Source organism: Lissotriton helveticus, chromosome 10, assembly GCF_964261635.1.
Source record: "Lissotriton helveticus chromosome 10, aLisHel1.1, whole genome shotgun sequence".
NCBI classification, from domain to species: Eukaryota; Metazoa; Chordata; class Amphibia; order Caudata; family Salamandridae; genus Lissotriton; species Lissotriton helveticus.
The window spans coordinates 84248659-84265153 of record NC_136071.1 but is presented as its reverse complement, the minus strand read 5'-3'; the positions used below and the strand labels follow the sequence as shown (position 1 = coordinate 84265153).

The 16495-nt window shown below is 42.1% G+C and overlaps 1 protein-coding gene across 2 annotated transcripts in view; it reads right to left on the bottom strand.

Moving 5' to 3' along the window:
• Positions 1-16495, bottom strand: part of ERN2 (endoplasmic reticulum to nucleus signaling 2) — a 174725-nt gene that overhangs the window by 36142 nt on the left and 122088 nt on the right. For both annotated transcript variants that reach the window (XM_078664795.1, XM_078664796.1), the window contains 5 exons: positions 14684-14783; positions 13428-13627; positions 11660-11807; positions 9601-9728; positions 5580-5703 (listed from right to left, as the gene is read on the bottom strand). In XM_078664795.1, the coding sequence (XP_078520921.1) occupies positions 5580-5703; positions 9601-9728; positions 11660-11807; positions 13428-13627; positions 14684-14783 (700 nt within the window). The remainder of the gene's footprint in view (positions 1-5579; positions 5704-9600; positions 9729-11659; positions 11808-13427; positions 13628-14683; positions 14784-16495) is intronic.

Below are 16495 nucleotides of genomic sequence, written 5' to 3'. Positions count from 1 at the left end.
CTCAGAGGGACTGCTGAAAAATGTTCGTATCCAGTCTGACACCTGGGGAGAATTCACAAGTTAAGGAGTCTGTGGCTAGACTCTCTCTCTACCGAATAATACGTTATCGAAGGTAAGTAACTTGTTCTTTAATTTGAGAATATAAAAGATCTAAATTCTAATTTGAATGGGAAGGTGAAGCTTTTCTTAGTTCAATTGGAGCCACACTGGGAGGGATAGCCTCTATGCGGGGGTGCGACAGGCTCTATGTGGGGGTGCAACAGGCTCTATGCTGGGGTGGTGACCCCCTCCGCAGTTTCTAAATTCTCTGGTGGAAGAATGCTATAAGGGATTGTAGGCCTTGGTATTCCCAAGAAGGAATCCTTTGGTCAGAGTTACCTCTGGAAAGGCGTTGTCTCCCCTTCTGGCAGGGGTAGAGATAGGTCTTCACACAATGACTGTGAGACTAGCCTTATCTCCAGTCTCCAGCTCTTCCCTTTGATTGATCATAGTTCCCTCAGCGTACGTATATAATCGGTCTTCCAGGGGAGGTGCCAGAGGCTAATATGGAATCTTTTCCCTGTTAGCTCCTGGTTGTGGCATGAAAGTCAGAAGCCTTTTGTCTCAGCACTGAAGGCAGGCCTTCCTGCACTTGCCCAGAAATGTTGAGCTGCTGTGACATGTCTGCTATACAAGGAAGACTGAGTATGGCCTGCTCCTTAATTTCTAAACTAGATCTGGGGCCTAGCTATCTAAGGGATTATCTTGAGATTCAGAGCACAATTTTCTCAGCTGCCCAGCTTGACCCAAAAGCAGGAACACTATCAATCAGGACGCTTTTTTTTATTTTTCATAAAACATACCTTAGCAGACTTCACCCACTTGGTGATCCACCTTATTTGTACTGCCCTCAGTACCTACTGCTGTCCGATAATTGGTAAACTGGGCTAGTAGATTGAAGGATTTGAAATTCTCTCTTAAACCTTCACCCCTGCCCCTCGTAGAGGAGAATATAGATTTTTCTTCCATGATTTGTGTGAGTGTTCTGAAATGTTATAGCAGTTCCATGTAAAGTCACAATTGATAAAAAGTGTTACAAATGACAGCCATGCTCTTTGGAGACTTCCTCTTCGTTAATAAACTTCAAGCTGGATACTGTTGCAATATTCTCTGGAACAGTCCCGAAAGCACCCCACCCAGAACTAGTGCCTCCTCCATTCCCTTTCTAGTACCACCATCTCTCGTCAAAACGAGGATTTTTGGGTCAGATTTCTACCATTAATGTACAGGTTCCTAGAGATGTACAATGGGGATTATTTTGGCAAGGAAGGATACATTGTGTAGCATAATGGAGTAGATTCTATGGCAGCATTATTTCACTAGTTTGTCATTTTAACAGACATTAATTTTGTCCTGAGAAAGGTTTCTCGGCAGTAGACACAGTTATACTCTTGAAACAACAACTGGAGACTAACAGGTTGACTGTTCGAAAGGGTTTTCCACTGGATTGCAACATGTGAGGTGCCATTTTTATGAAGAAATATTTGATGTCTTTGAACTATGACCGTTTTTATGGAACTGTGCAAATTAAGGTGGAGGTGGTGGATTGAGTGGCAAATTCAGCTGATCCATAATTAGGCTAAACGCTTCAGCTACACAGTCTCAAAATTCGAGACATCCTGCTGATGGTCGGGCTGGTTTCGCCTATCTGCCTTTTGGGTTTGTCAGTGCTTGTTTTGGTTTGTCATGGGTTTTGCACAAGTTATTGTTAACAAAGATGCTGGGCCCTCCTTAACGAAAAACAAAAATACACACTTGCTAAAAACAAATATTTTTGGGACTCCAAGATCACACCTAGTGTGCGTATCTTTCCCTCTGCACACTACTGTTGCATGTGATTTTTCCCTTCTCTCTCTGATGTATGGGTTCCTGAGTAGCGTGCTACTCGCAAAAAAAGCACTTCAAGGGGGTCACAAGCACTATAAAAATGCAAACCCTTTTCCCCCTCTTCTGTCCCTCCGCTATCCTTCTCAATCCAAATAACTGACTAATATCCACCACTCAAATTACTTTCATATTTCACTATACTAATTCACGACAATCCTCTATGGGTTCCGGAGTAGCGTGCTACTCACCAAAAAAGTTCTTTGATGCCTCGTCAGGGGTAGTAAGCGCTATATAAATGCAATTATAGTACAATACAACTACTTATGGCTTAAAATATATAGATGCTCTTATAGGTCTGCTTAACAAAAGTATATATTAGTTAGGGTTAATATATATATATATATATATATATATATATATATATATATATAATTTTATGCTTAACGTGTATATAGATCACTGCAGTGTTAACAGATGTTGTTTGATTATGTGCGCATAGGTCTCTGTTTTATTTCATTTTATATATCACAGTATGAGATAACTCATATACATTATTTGATTATATGCTTATGGGTCTTAGTTTTATTTTATTTTTTATATCACCATGGGTACATATGATAATAACAATTGTATCTAGAAGTGCTTCACTATTGAAATACTGGGAACATTTTAAAATAAACATAAATAATGAGAACAAATTAAACAAAGAAAACCATATAATTTCCCCAAAAATACCTAAATAAATTAGCTTTATGTACAGCAACACTTGTAAGTTGGAGTTTCCATTTATCCATTCATGTGAATATGGGACTTCATATAATACAACTTTATATCTCTTTATGATTTTCCACATAATATATAACTTTCTATTGAGTTATGTATCCATGTTTTTATTACTTTACTACTAATGTAGAAAAAAGATATAAATAAAAAAACCTTCACCTCTCTCCAATTCATTACTCTATGCCTCATCCTATAACTATTTCAAGATATCCTCTACCACCACTCTTTGACTTATCCCAGACCTTGTTGTACAACTATGATCTGCCAAATAACACTTTCTATATTCTTCCCTCCTCTATCCCTCCTTTGACTCATCCCAAACCTCCTTTTACTACTGTGATCTCCCAAATAACACTTTCTAGACTCTTCGTTCCTCAATCCTGCCTTTATTCTATTCAGTCCAACTAACAGACTTACATGTCCATGGTCGAATTAACAACTTAAATTTCCCTATACGAATCGACCAATAATCTACTTTGGGTTAGGGAGTAGCGTGCTACTCGCCAAAAAGAGATTCAATGCCTAATCAGGGTTAGTAAGCGCTGTATAAATACAATTGTATGTGATATTGAGAAGGCAAGGTTGAGAATGTAGCCTTTGGAGTGTGTTGGTTGTGTGACATGCTGTACCACATTGAGTGTGCTGATGAGGTTGAGGAGGTTTGTGTTGTCTGATAGGTTGAAATCACCTAGGCAGGTGATGTGGGCACGTCAGAGGGCACAGAATCAAAGCATTCATCCGTAAAGTCATTGTTCGCCCTGGAGGACTGTAGATGGTATAGAAGGTGGTGGTCTGTGTTATACAGAGAGTTGGAAATTTCACGTTGGCTTCTCCATAGAGTAGAATGTACCTTGTTTGCCTAGAGTGTAGGACATTGAGGACCTAGGAATGCCAGCAAGGCCTCCTCCCTTCTAATTTGCACCAACCACACGACGGATGCAGTAGAGATGGATGCAGCAGCCTGTGTGAGAACAGACGTCTAGAATGTGCCAGAATGTAGCGGTGGAACATGTTTCTGTGATGAGAGGGTGTCAAGCTTGTGATAGGTGACTGGATGACTCAGGATCCCTTCATTTTCGACCCTGACTTATGATGATCTCACAGCTATATCCAAAACACACTGATGTTTTCTGATCTAACTCCCACTGACCATAGTTCAGAGTTGCCGTCTTGCTCAAAGCTGCCAATGCACCGGCACGTGTTGGCCAGGACTAAGCTAACTGGAGAATGATCCAATTTACATTGTGTTGCTTGATTTTAGCGCAGAATAAGTTCCTTTATTAGGCCCTGCCTTGAATTGCGTTGCATGTAAGGAGCTCTCAGGATATCAGCTGGATCTTGGATGAGTTGGAATCTAGTGCAATTACATCCTGCACTTTGCTCTCCGGTCAAGTGCCCCCTCCAAAAGCTGATTCAATCAGCAGGAAAGTTTCATTAACACTGACAAATCAAAAACACTGAAATGAAGCTGATACATCGCAGTTCGAGTAGCTGCGGTTCTAAACATCTACAGAAGTGTGCATTTTAAAGTGTACAAACATGTAACAAGCATACTTGAACACAAGATGACACACTATCGTAACCAGCTGTATGTAGAGATTCATAACCCTGAAATACGTTGCTGTTTCTGGAGTTTTCATCTGTTTTCTTGCCTGTTGTGCATAGGTCATCTTCTGGTCTTTAATTTCAGTTAAGGCACCTTTTTTGTGGGAACATAATATTTGTTCTGTGATCATCAGGCCCTGGAATTGGGCTGGTGTTCAGTAGAGGTCTTGCTCACTCACACATGCTCATTTTTTTATCACATGTAGGCCCTCCTCTCCCCTTTAAGGTAAATGCTTCTGCATGGAGATGGTAGGCCGGATATGGTTGGGGATTTCCAGTAAGCGAAGAGATGATTATGAAGGGTCTTTAGGCCTGATCGCTTTAATGGAACTGCACACGATGGGGCTGATGTAAAGTTGGGGAGTTGTTGTAAATCTACAGGTTTGTGGAGTATGTGGAAGGAGGATTCTTTGCTCCACTACCCAATAGCGCAGGACATTTCACCTGCAGATTTTGCACTGGCAGATGATCATCCAACAGAATTACCAATTATTCCACAAATGGCTGGATTTACAGCAACCATCCAACTCTAAAATCAGCTGCTGTCTCTAATATGTGGAGTATACAAAAGGAGATGATGGACGGAGCGCTGAAACTTTTTAGACACTCCCCTCCAGTCACAGATCTGGGTTGAATCCATCATCAATGTTTAGCTCACTTCGCCACCACAGTTCAGACCCAGCTATATGATCTAATATGTGGAGTGTACATTTGCTGCAGTTTAATTAGCCAAGTGGATCAGGACCAAGTAAACACTTTTTCTTGTTTAACATTATAGCTGTTCTGCCAAAAATGGGGAATCGATTGATCCCTCTGAAGAGATATTTATTATACATTCCCTAATAAACAAAAATGTCCTTGCAAAAGATAATAGTCATCATTTGTTACATGGTTGGTAAAGCTACTGAATTCTCAGCATCTCCACAGGTTTGATTGGCGCGTTTGTCATTTTAGGGCTGAAGTACGTTTTGCCCAAGTTATTTCATAGTCACTGAAGAGCTTTAGCGTTTCTTATGTAATCCAGTAGCTTACCATTTTTTGCATTAGTTTCAGGACTTTATTTCATAAATCCACATTGAATCACCCACTGGTACCTAATCATTGCTTTATCAATGCCTCTTTTTCTCCTTCCTTTTCACTATTCCTCTATCTATAGCTCATTCGCCATTCCTCTTCGCCTCTTTCGCCACCTTATTTTTTCACTGCAGGTTTGTCATTATCCTCTCTTCCGTTTGTCTCTTGCCTCTCATCTGTCAGTACTTATTATTTTGTATCCACACCCTTCTTCCCTGCCAGCACACTCCTTGTCCAAAATATGGACTAACCTGTTTGCAGTGGGATGGATATGTGCAGCCTCCAGTTTACTCTCACCACGGAGCGGGCATCGGACTCCAGAGCCATCATAATGGGCCCATCAGCCGGCTCCTTCTCTATGCGATCACTGATATCCTGAAACAAAAAAACAGAAGACACAAAATGGAACTTCGTCCTCATCATAACCACAAAGAAAAGTGCTATGTTCCCTGCCACACCCCTCAAGTCCATCCTGATCCTGACCCTATTTTTGTCTTCTGTCCAGGACAGACATCCTTTGATTCCCTTGCTTAAGATGCAGCCCCAGAACCAAATATTACATGGGTCACTCCAGACACCCTTGTGACCACTGTCCTTATCTCCACTCAGCAGTTCTCAGTGTGGCTCCTTGTGCTGTCCTATCTTCCTGGAGCCTACCACACCAAAACTAATAATGCTGAAGAACCAGCATTGGTACAAGAAAACATTCCAGTGGGACCGATCGTAAATCTTCTGGGAACTCACAATCTCAGAAGAGTGGTACCCACATTGGGCACGGCGTAGCATCTAAAGAAAGGAACATTCTGAAATGCCTACTATTGGTTAATGTTAAGAAATGCACAACTGTTTAGTCTGTTGTGATTGTTAGAAATGCAGGACTGAGTAAAGAACAGTTTTTTTCTTTTTACGCTGGATGGCCCCTTTAAACGTTGCCTATACTTCTGTTCCTCAATTGTTCTCAATTCTGCTAGCCGAGTCAGTCACAGTTCTTTGGTTTATTTATTTATTTATTTATTTTACAGTTTTCTATAGCGCGAACAAGACCCGTGGGTATCAGAGCACTTAACATCATATGGTCTGGGTTACAAAATATATAATACATGAAACAATAGGATCGTCCAAGTCTGTAAATGGAGAATGCTAACTGGATGGACTTAATTGAATTTTAAGTTACAATGAGTTGGGGTGATATTTCTTTGCGGATCCGTCTGTCACATCCTGCTTCCTTATAGGGTATAAGTCAAAATCAGCGGCACGTCTTCGGTAGAGTTTGTCTTGTTATGGAAGGAACTTGCTCATAAGATGGTATTTGAGTTCCTTCTTGAATGTTATCGTGTTTGTTATTTTTCTAATATTTGCCGGAAGGGCGTTCCATATCCTGGGAGCTACACCTGTGAAAGTTCTCTCGTAGGTTTTTTTCTTTTTAAAGATAGGAGGTTTCAGGAGTAGATAATTGGCACTCCTGACCGGTCTGTTTCTTCCTGATATTTCTATTTTATGGGCTAGATATTTAGGAGTGTTGTGATGAATCGCTTTATGAGTGATACATGCCATTTTCATCTGTACTCTAGCTTCGTACGGTAGCCAGTTTAAGGCCTTCAGGTGAGGCGAGATATGATCAAATTTCCTAGATCCTGTAATAAGCCTTGCTGCTGAATTGAGGCAAGCTTTTAGAGGAGCTGTTGAAATTGTTTCCTCATCTAATCTTGAACTTCAACAAGAATTAAGGAAATCTCAGATTAGTAATAGAAAAAAAATATATTCAGAATGCTTGAATGAAACATAAAGTGGTGTAGGCTGCATACTGCCTGTAAAAGGGAAAAACAGTTTTGAGCAATTGTAGCAAAAACAAATGGGAGAACCAGTCAAGCAGCTGATGCACATATTGGTGAAGCACGACTGATCACATTCTGGAGGAGACCAGAGTCTGCTGATCTCAATCTCTCCCAGATGGCAGCCCCAACTCAGAAGTGACACTTCTATCACCACTATGAGATTTGGGCAGGGATCGGAGAGAAGGCTGCAGCTGACCCAACAGTGGTTTATTTGCCACCACTGCAGGTCTTTTGCAATTCTCTCCGACATGTGGACCAGGTCAGAGAGATTCCTGTGATACTGCACCACTAGGACTATCTGGGGATGCTTTACCAGCAGGAAGCAGAAGCCCAGGAGACCCAGCAGCTTCAGAGTCAGTCTCACCGGAATCTAGGACAGAGACTGAAACATCTGAATCATAGACTTAATATGATGGACTCAGCGTTCTGGAGGATAGATGCGGATTCGCAGTGTCCAGAATGGCTCAGATGAAAAGGAGTGTCTGAAAGGGAGTCAGGTGTCACTCTGGCTTACTGATAGAGAACATCAGTGAAAGCAGGAGGTCTACCGTACTCTAGAGGTCAGTGACGACCCTTGGGGCGAGCTTGCCTTCAACAGTCAGTCATAGAGGTAGGGAAAGACTGGAACCCCTGACCTCCGCAGAATAGTTGCAACCACTGCTATAATTTCCCTAAACACCGAATGAGTAATTGTAAGGCCAAAGTGGAACACAGCAAACTGAAAATGGTCATGGCCCACTGGGAACCGTAGGAAAATCTGTGGGCCAGCAAGACGGGTAAATGGAAATATGCGTCCTGCAAGTCCAACGTTACCTTCCAGTCTTCAGAGTCCAGGGTAGACAGACCTGATCCAACGTAAGCATCTTGCATTTCTCCATTTCTGGAAAAAACTGAGAGGACGTGGGTCTAGCAAAGGGTGGAGACCTCCATCTTTTTTTAGCACCAGAAAGTAGGAGGAATAGCAATCACAACCTACTTCTAATGTTAGCACCCTCTTGATGGCTCCTTTGACCAAAAGAGCCTGCACTTCCTGACTCAGCAGGCTGAGGTGGTCCTCTGTCAGCCGATCGGAAGATGGTGGCCTTCGTGGCAGGGTTTCTGTGAATGGAAGGGGGTAACCCCGCTGAACAATTTGCAGCACCCATTTGTGCGAAGTCATGGACTGCCAGCAGAACAGGTGGTGCTTGATTCAGCTGCCGACCGGTTGCTTGTGATGCTGTGAGGTCATATCGAAGGACTTTGGATGCTGCAGCTGCTGGGGGAGGGGGTTGGGTAGGCGGAGGCTATTGGGCAGATTCCTGGCTTTGGTTCCCATGAGGTATGTTGGACCAGAGTGCACGGTCACAAAAGGGCTGAGGAGCCTGTTGAATGTGATGGCTGCGTGGAAAGGGGCACAGCTGGTAGCCCCTACTGTAGCCACGGAAGAAGCGTAAGGCAGAATGGTGCTTGCATGTTTGCATGGGGTCAGTCAGTCGGCAGTTGAGGTACTGCTCAAGATTTCACAGATCCAGTCGGATGCACTGTGTTAATTCTAAGCAAAGAAATCTGCTGCTAGACGTCTTCATCAGATAATATAATCATTACTGGACTGTGCCTGATACACATACCCTGGACATCATTATTTAAACTGACATATAAAACGGGTTTACTCTATCTATCCTGAGGACCATTCACTTGCCATACTGGGAAATGTTTCAGATGTTATCTTGATCCAAGGTATAAATGTTGTGAGATGTTTGCCTATTTTGCATTTCCTGCCTTAAGTAAACCATTTGAGCGACAATATTTTTAATGCAACAGCAGAGACTCACGAAATGCTGCCAATACACTGTTTCTACGTGTATGTAATTTCCATCTTATCAACCCGTACTGCACACTGTGTTTGTGCACTTGGGATACAGTCCTTCATCTAAATATGCCTTTGGCTTGTCCAGGGCCTCTATGCTCAGCAATCCACAACAATACTAGCAGATACAAAAGCGTTATAAAGAATTGCTATAATACTCAAAAGAGGAATACAAACCCTAGTTCAGTCTCTACCTAGACATAAATCATTTCAAACTAAGTTTGTGGATACCAGTTGGGTAAGTTATGGAGCTCTCCAACTCTTTAATGTCATACAGACAGCAACATAAAGCTGCGAGTAACACAATAGTTAATCAACAATCGCTCTGTTTAACCTGAGACTACACAAGGACAGAAGACACCTGAGCCATGACAGAGGAAGAGAAGTGAATCACAGAAGTAGCACAAGGAAACAAGAGAACCTCAGGGTTTGCAGACGAAGAGAAGACTGCCTTGTAGCACCTGGCCAGGGAAAGAAGAGAACCCGCAGCACTGCAGCCTGTTTTCACTTTACAGGGAGACATCAGTCATATTGTGTGTACAAAGCTTTCTCCCCATCAACCTGATGCAGTAGGAAGTCTATGGGTCTCACCTGGAAGAACTGCAGCTGCTTTTCGTGGTTCCAGAAAAAGGGGTGCTTCAGGATACATTGTGCGGAGGGTCGAAGCTGTGGCTCTTCCTTAATCATTGCTTCAATCAGGTCCAGGGCCACAATAGCCTCTTGAGAAGGAATGAGAAGGAAAACACATTTTTAGAGAGCGCTCATCACCCTGGTGCCACATCCCAAAACAAACAGACTGGGTTGAACCTGTTGCAACAGTTCGAGAGAGCATCCTAGATCTGCGTGACAAGACAGGGGTGACTGTGAGTGAGTGAGAGAGAGATAGTGTGTGTGTGTGTGTGTGTGTGTGTATGTGTGTGAGAGAGAGAAAGAGAGAGAGTAGAGAGGGAGACAGACAGACAGAGAAATTTGGGGCAGCTAGGAGTAGCACCAAGCAGCACTCAATCTTTTGCAGATGCACAGAGGGTGTGCTGTGTATATGTGTGTGCGCACAGTAAAAACTCTTTCTCAATGGTAAGATTAAAATAGGACAGGGGGATGTGAAACTTCTGTACAGGAACTCTCTACACACTTGAGTCTACTCAACAACTTTTATCATGATATTAGAAAAAGATTATTTTTAAACCCATTATTTATTGCTAACAGGTTGATTTGTTTTAACTTTTTATGCAATTTAAATACAATCGAAGTGTGCTTCGCAGTTTCTATATATGTATCACATGCAATAACAAGAAGTAAAGCATATACTAATCTAGAAAATCTACATTATGAGAATGATTAACTGCATATATTTATCCAGTAAATTGTGATTACAAAATATTTATGACAAGTCGTGTGGCTGTTTTCACAGTACTTTCTTATTTACTTGTCGCTACACTTCTGCCCTTGATTTAATTGTATGATGTTATTTGTATCTTGTATGGATTTTTATATCCAAATAAAGATTAATTGAATTGAGTTCAGCTTGCTTTTTATCCTTCCTAGCCAAAGACCGCCAGAGGATTGTTATGAGCCCAGACACCAAACTTTCGCTACCTTTCCACTGCTCCCTCGTAAGTCATAGACATGGCACTCGGATAAGTGAACAGTCTAGGAGATAAAGTGTAAATCTTCCACACCGTAACCGATTTACTATAGGATGTGCAAGTACTTCCAGGCAATCTAGTAGCAGGGACAATTCCCAGCCTGACCCACTCTAGGTCTAGGAAGAGAATTAATTTCTAGGCACATTACATACTTGCCACCTCCCATTGAATGTTTCATTGCTTTGAGGTAAAATAAGAGTTCAAACACTGTACCCATTCTGGAGAAATAAGGACCCTTGGAGCCGAAAGCAAATACACTCCCTTCTCTTGCCTCTCTGAGGTTCATTGGTAGAAGTGTTGTCTCCATTCCCCAATCAAGTCCTTGGTCTCATAGAGTATGAGCAAGAACAGGGTCTGAGCCCACTACATCCCCTGTTTTTCTCAATACTCTCAGAAGGGCGGAATATAGAAGCGCTGTCTCTGCATTCCAATTCAAATCATTGGTCTACTTATGGAGCAATAACCTCTAGGAGGAAAAAGCAAGTAGAGGGTCCATGCCCTTGCCCCTCACAAGAGTGATTGCCCCTGGAGGGTGGTAGAAATGTTGTGTCTGCATCCCCAATCGCTTTATATAGCACAAACTAGACCAGAAGATATCAGGTATCAGAGCGCTTTACATGAGCACCAGTTTCCTTACATAAGGAAACATTCATTTTGTTAGGCACCAGGAGATTAAGTTATTTGGCCAGATTCACAGGATGTTGAGCGTTGTTGTCGAGACACGAACCCGGTTCCCCAGCTTCGAGGTTGACCACTCTAGCCGTAAAGCTACATCCTCTCCCCAATTGTTTTGGGCTATTTCTAGATTGATAATCTCCAGGGAGCTTACGCACGTACAGGGTCCAAGTCCATACCTTCCGTTGCCTCTCTTTGGAGCAAACCCATTTAATGGTGATAGACATGTTCTGTTTATAAGTCCAATGGCCTCCTTCTCGAAGGATCTCCCTTGACCAGGACTCCACTGAGGGCTCGGAATATGCACAAAAGGCTCATGTTATTCTTACCATGACTCTCTTCTTCCAAGTACTGAAGCTCGTACTTCCCCATCAGAATGTTGCTTTGCCGCCTTAAACTGTCCCCAAATGGATGCTGCCCATGCGACACTACATAGTAAAACACACAGCCTGCAGAGAAAATATCCACTGCGTTCGTCTGGAAGAGAAGAATACAGATAAACAAGTGAAGAAACTATTCCAATCAACATTTCTCATCTTCAATAACCTTTTGCGCTATTTGCCAGATATATATTTTAAATAAAGTTTGTGTGATAAGCATGATTATTAGGCATACAATGGGCCACCTTTACAATACAGACCGAGATCATGTTTAAGGAAAGTATGCATATTGCTCATTTGATGGCCACACTGATCTAACTTTCTACCACATTATCCATATGTCTCACTAGTCTCGTAGAAACATCTATCAATCCTTTAACTTGATTTAAGGTACAGTCACACACCCGCACCATAAAAATAAACAGTGCACTTTAAAATAGCAAGAAAAGCACAAAAATATGGAAAGGAAAGACAAGAGGAATGGTTGACACACTAATCAGCACATTATTTAGAAAATCTGAGATAACCTTAAACACAAGATTTAGTGTTAATATCATATAATTCCTATAGACGATTAGTAAAGGCCACCCGTCTAGTAAAGGCCACCCTTTATTCCATCAGATTCTGGATATATATATATATATGGGGAATAGCCAGTCTAGTCATAAATCGCGGGGAAGGAAGACTTAATTCAAATCTTTACATAAGAAAACCAGCTTTAATCACTATCACCAATGTGTGATGATGATGAAGTATTTATAGAGCGCAACAATAAACTAAGGTGTCTAGGCATGGGAACTTGAGTTGGTATACGTTAGTATATGTCCTTCACGTTTCAGGCTTGCATACTTTACATCATTTTTCTATCAGATTTCTATTGGGCAACTACTACAGCTGTTTTTTTATGATCACGTTTCAAAATCACTAGTTTAACACATTGCAATCACATTTTGTATCAAAGTATAGATGATGCAGTTTCAGATGTCACAAAGGGGCAAGATAAGAACATTCCCTTCATTGAAACCTACATGCTTGACTCAGATCTGCATACTTGAGGAGTAGACCAACCATATGAATTTAGGAAAGGCACATCAGCAGGTTCTGTAACAAATGATGTAAGTGGTGTGAAGACAACACTCCCCCTAAGGGGGACAAGATGTTTCCTGAGGTGCAAGGAGGAAACCAACTGAGCAATGGAAGTCTTTGGGATTACATATCATCAGTTGAGACGGTGTGAAATGGATCTTTTCTACTGAAAAAAGACCGGAAGGCTATGGCCAAATAAAAGGAAGACCACAGTTCGGGTGGCAGGGTCGGCATGGAACTCAGTGATTTGGCCAAAGACCTGCTCTAAAGCACCTCAGCCACTGAGATCCCAAAGAGATTCTTGTCATCAAATGGCAAGTTGGCGACTTAGTGCTGCACCATAAATAAAGGATTTTGGCATGTTCTACTTTGGTTTATTTACTGTATACGTATTTGTTTTTATGGTTTTCTTCATGCTGTTCCACACTTTTGGTAGCCTGATGTTTTAAATCACCACGGTGAGATAATCACTGAAACCGGGCCCACAAAATACTCACCACATGCTACAGACAATGAAAGTCTTTCAGCAGAGGAGTAAATGCCTGAATGTGTTTTACACATGGTTGAAAATGCAGAAAAGCTAGGCAACCATGGTTATGCTTGGACTAGGTACTGCCAAGGTCATACTTACAGGGTGTTCCTTCATGTCTTCCACCAAAACCTCTGGAGCAATCCAGCCTTCAGTGCCTGGAATCCCTGAGCGCAGGCTGAAACTATGGCGTCCAGGCACCAGCTTCTTGCACAAACCAAAATCAGAGATGATGGCTCGGATATTCCCATGTGCATTGGGCAATGAGATGAGGATATTGCAGGGCTTCAGATCACGATGAACTGAAAAGGAGAGAGGTTTAGAGAGTGCCCTGCAAAGGAAAAGAAGAACCCACCCTACCCTCTCAATGCTGAAAATGAAAGGGTTCACAAAAAAAAGGGAAAGGACAGCTTGATGTCGAGAACTACAGTACGGAAGGACAAGGTACAGCATTGCCTCCCCAAGGATGACCCATGCCAGACATTCAATTATTTTTTGGACTATATAATCTGAGCTTAACTTCAGAAAAAAATAACCAGTGGGATCCACTTTGATTTCAACAATGCCTTTCATATTGGTCCATGTTTAACCCTTTAGAGCCAATTAAGAAATTCGAGAAGGCTTGTGATGGGCAATTAAATGTTACATTGGGCTAAGGAGTGGCTGACGGGAACCATGGAGGTGGTGCATGGAGCTTACTTTGACAGATGGCACGCGTGCCATAGGGTTGAGTCCTGGTTCTAAGACACCTCAATGTAACCAGAAATGACTCCCTTACGGAGATGAAATAGAGGAGAACATGGGAAAAGTGCTTTTCCACTTACTTGTATTTCAAAAACAGACATATAACATGTGTAAAATATATTTTACAGACTCCACAAATATGACATTCATTCCTCAGACTATCTATTCTAAGTTTATGTTTTAAATATGAACTTTATCTGTAAAGGTTTTCTTGCCTAGGTCAAGCCTCCAGCAGTCATTTCTACTACAGTGTGTTCACATGGACCTGCATGATACTCAGTTTATGATGTTTTTAAAACATACATGAAACTAGAATGTAATGAAAACAAAAGATAAAAAGCACAGCATTTCTTCAGAGTCAGGCTGCTGACTGCGTAGCTTACTGTGAGTAAAAACAGCCCTCATTTGACCATGTACCTAAAAGACCTTGACCATCACGGGATGTCTGAATCTGCCTTGAGTCGGTAGGCTGAACCAGAGGCCCTGACTTTCAGCACCCAGGCGCATCTTTTAAGTTTTGGTCAATGCTGAATTCTCTCTATTGTTTTTACTTATTGAGGGCTGGTGTAACATCATTTGTTTCTTTTGCAGTCTACTTTGAACAAAGTCCTTACCGATATTCAAGGAGTGCAGGTGTGCGAGGCCGGACATCGTCTGAGAAAGGAGTGATATCGGGTCCAGACCACATCGGTCAAAGTCAGGGTTCTCAACATACTAAGGGTCAGAAGCACGCACAAGGGAGGGAAGGGGAGAAAAGAAACGGGAGGAGGTGAAGCAACAAGAGAAGGCAACAGGCCGCAGCAAACACACAAGGAAAGTTGAGAAAGCCGGAGAAGGGTGGAGTGCATATATGAAGGACATGAGAGGTAGCAGGTCAGAGTAGGGAAGGGAAAGGGAATGCAGAAACACAAGAGATGGAAGAGGGGGCATGGTGTAAGGAGAGACAGAAAAGGATAAATAGGGAATGCATACAGGTGCAATGAAAAACAAGCCAAGAAAAGAAAAAGAGGAAGCGACAGAGAAGAATTACAAGGGAGAAGGTTGAATAAATGAAATACAGAAGGAGTAGCAAAAAGAGAGAGTGAACAAGAAGGTGGAAGAAACAGTGGAGGTTTGGGGGAAAGAGAATGGGCGGGGAGACAAATTGAGAAAGAAACACATTTGATTAATAAACTGTTACATATTTCCTAAATAATATATATTCAAAAGTAATTCCATATAAAAATAAAGGTCATGGAAATTCTCCTAGTTCAGTGATAACATATTGTGTGGTATGTACAATCATGACTAGCTGCACATTATACCTTACTGTGAACCACAGCATCAGAGCAGTGTTCCACAGCATATGACCGGAATTGGCATTTTATCCTGCCTGTGCCTCTATCACTGGCTGGACTGTGTCCTATCATGGTCCAGTAATGGGCAGCAAACGCCAAGGCAGCGATACGAACTGAAGAAACACACCAACTGTAGATCGCAGAACGTAATATATGCCATCAAGTGTCCATGCAATCTCATCTACATTGGGCAGACGACACAAATGATCAAACAACGCATCATTCAGCATAGGAGCCGGATTAATTGCAAAACGGTGACAGCACCTTTGGTAGCACACTATCTACAACTGGGTCACCCAGACACCGATATCCGTTGGCAAATAATAGAGAAACCAACCTTGCCCATACGAGGAGGGGACATTAAAATGCTATTGAACAAGGCCGAATGTAAATGGATGACCATCTGCGACACTGTGAACCATGGTCTTCATACAATTGATGAATGGAACAGTACTGTTACCACCTGAAATCTACCTATCCATTCGCCTTAGTTCATTATTTCCTGCATCCCTGCCCAACATATAGGCTGCCCATTAATAAGATCACTATGGCTTACACTGGGTTTATACTCCAACACTAGACTTTCCTTGTTCTGGAATTCCGGACTCAGATAGGTATATATGCATTCTGATTGGTTCAGTTTGACTATATGACATTAAAACACTTCCTTGATAGTCGATTGTATGATACACACTGGCGAAGTAATTGTGTTTAATTGCCTAGAAGTGATGGTACTGTATATATCTACAATTGTTCAACTACTTGTACATAACATCTGCATGACGACAGACAAGTATTATGTATGGTAAAGATTGCTGGTGCTGTATATTATCACAACTGTAATGGACCGCAAATGTAATTACCTTGTTGTAAACACACAGAAACGAATGTACTAAATGTAAATGCATGTTTTAATTTGAGCCGCTAGGTTAGGTACCTAGCCCACTCCCGTCCATTGTTGTGGGACACGCCTCCGACTACCTGAGACCTACGTCACTGGGACATGCTGAGCTCACGCCCCCCGGCGGTCCTCTCTAACTCCGCCCACATGCGGAAGTAAGTTTCAACGCCCGCTCAGTCCTTGCTACC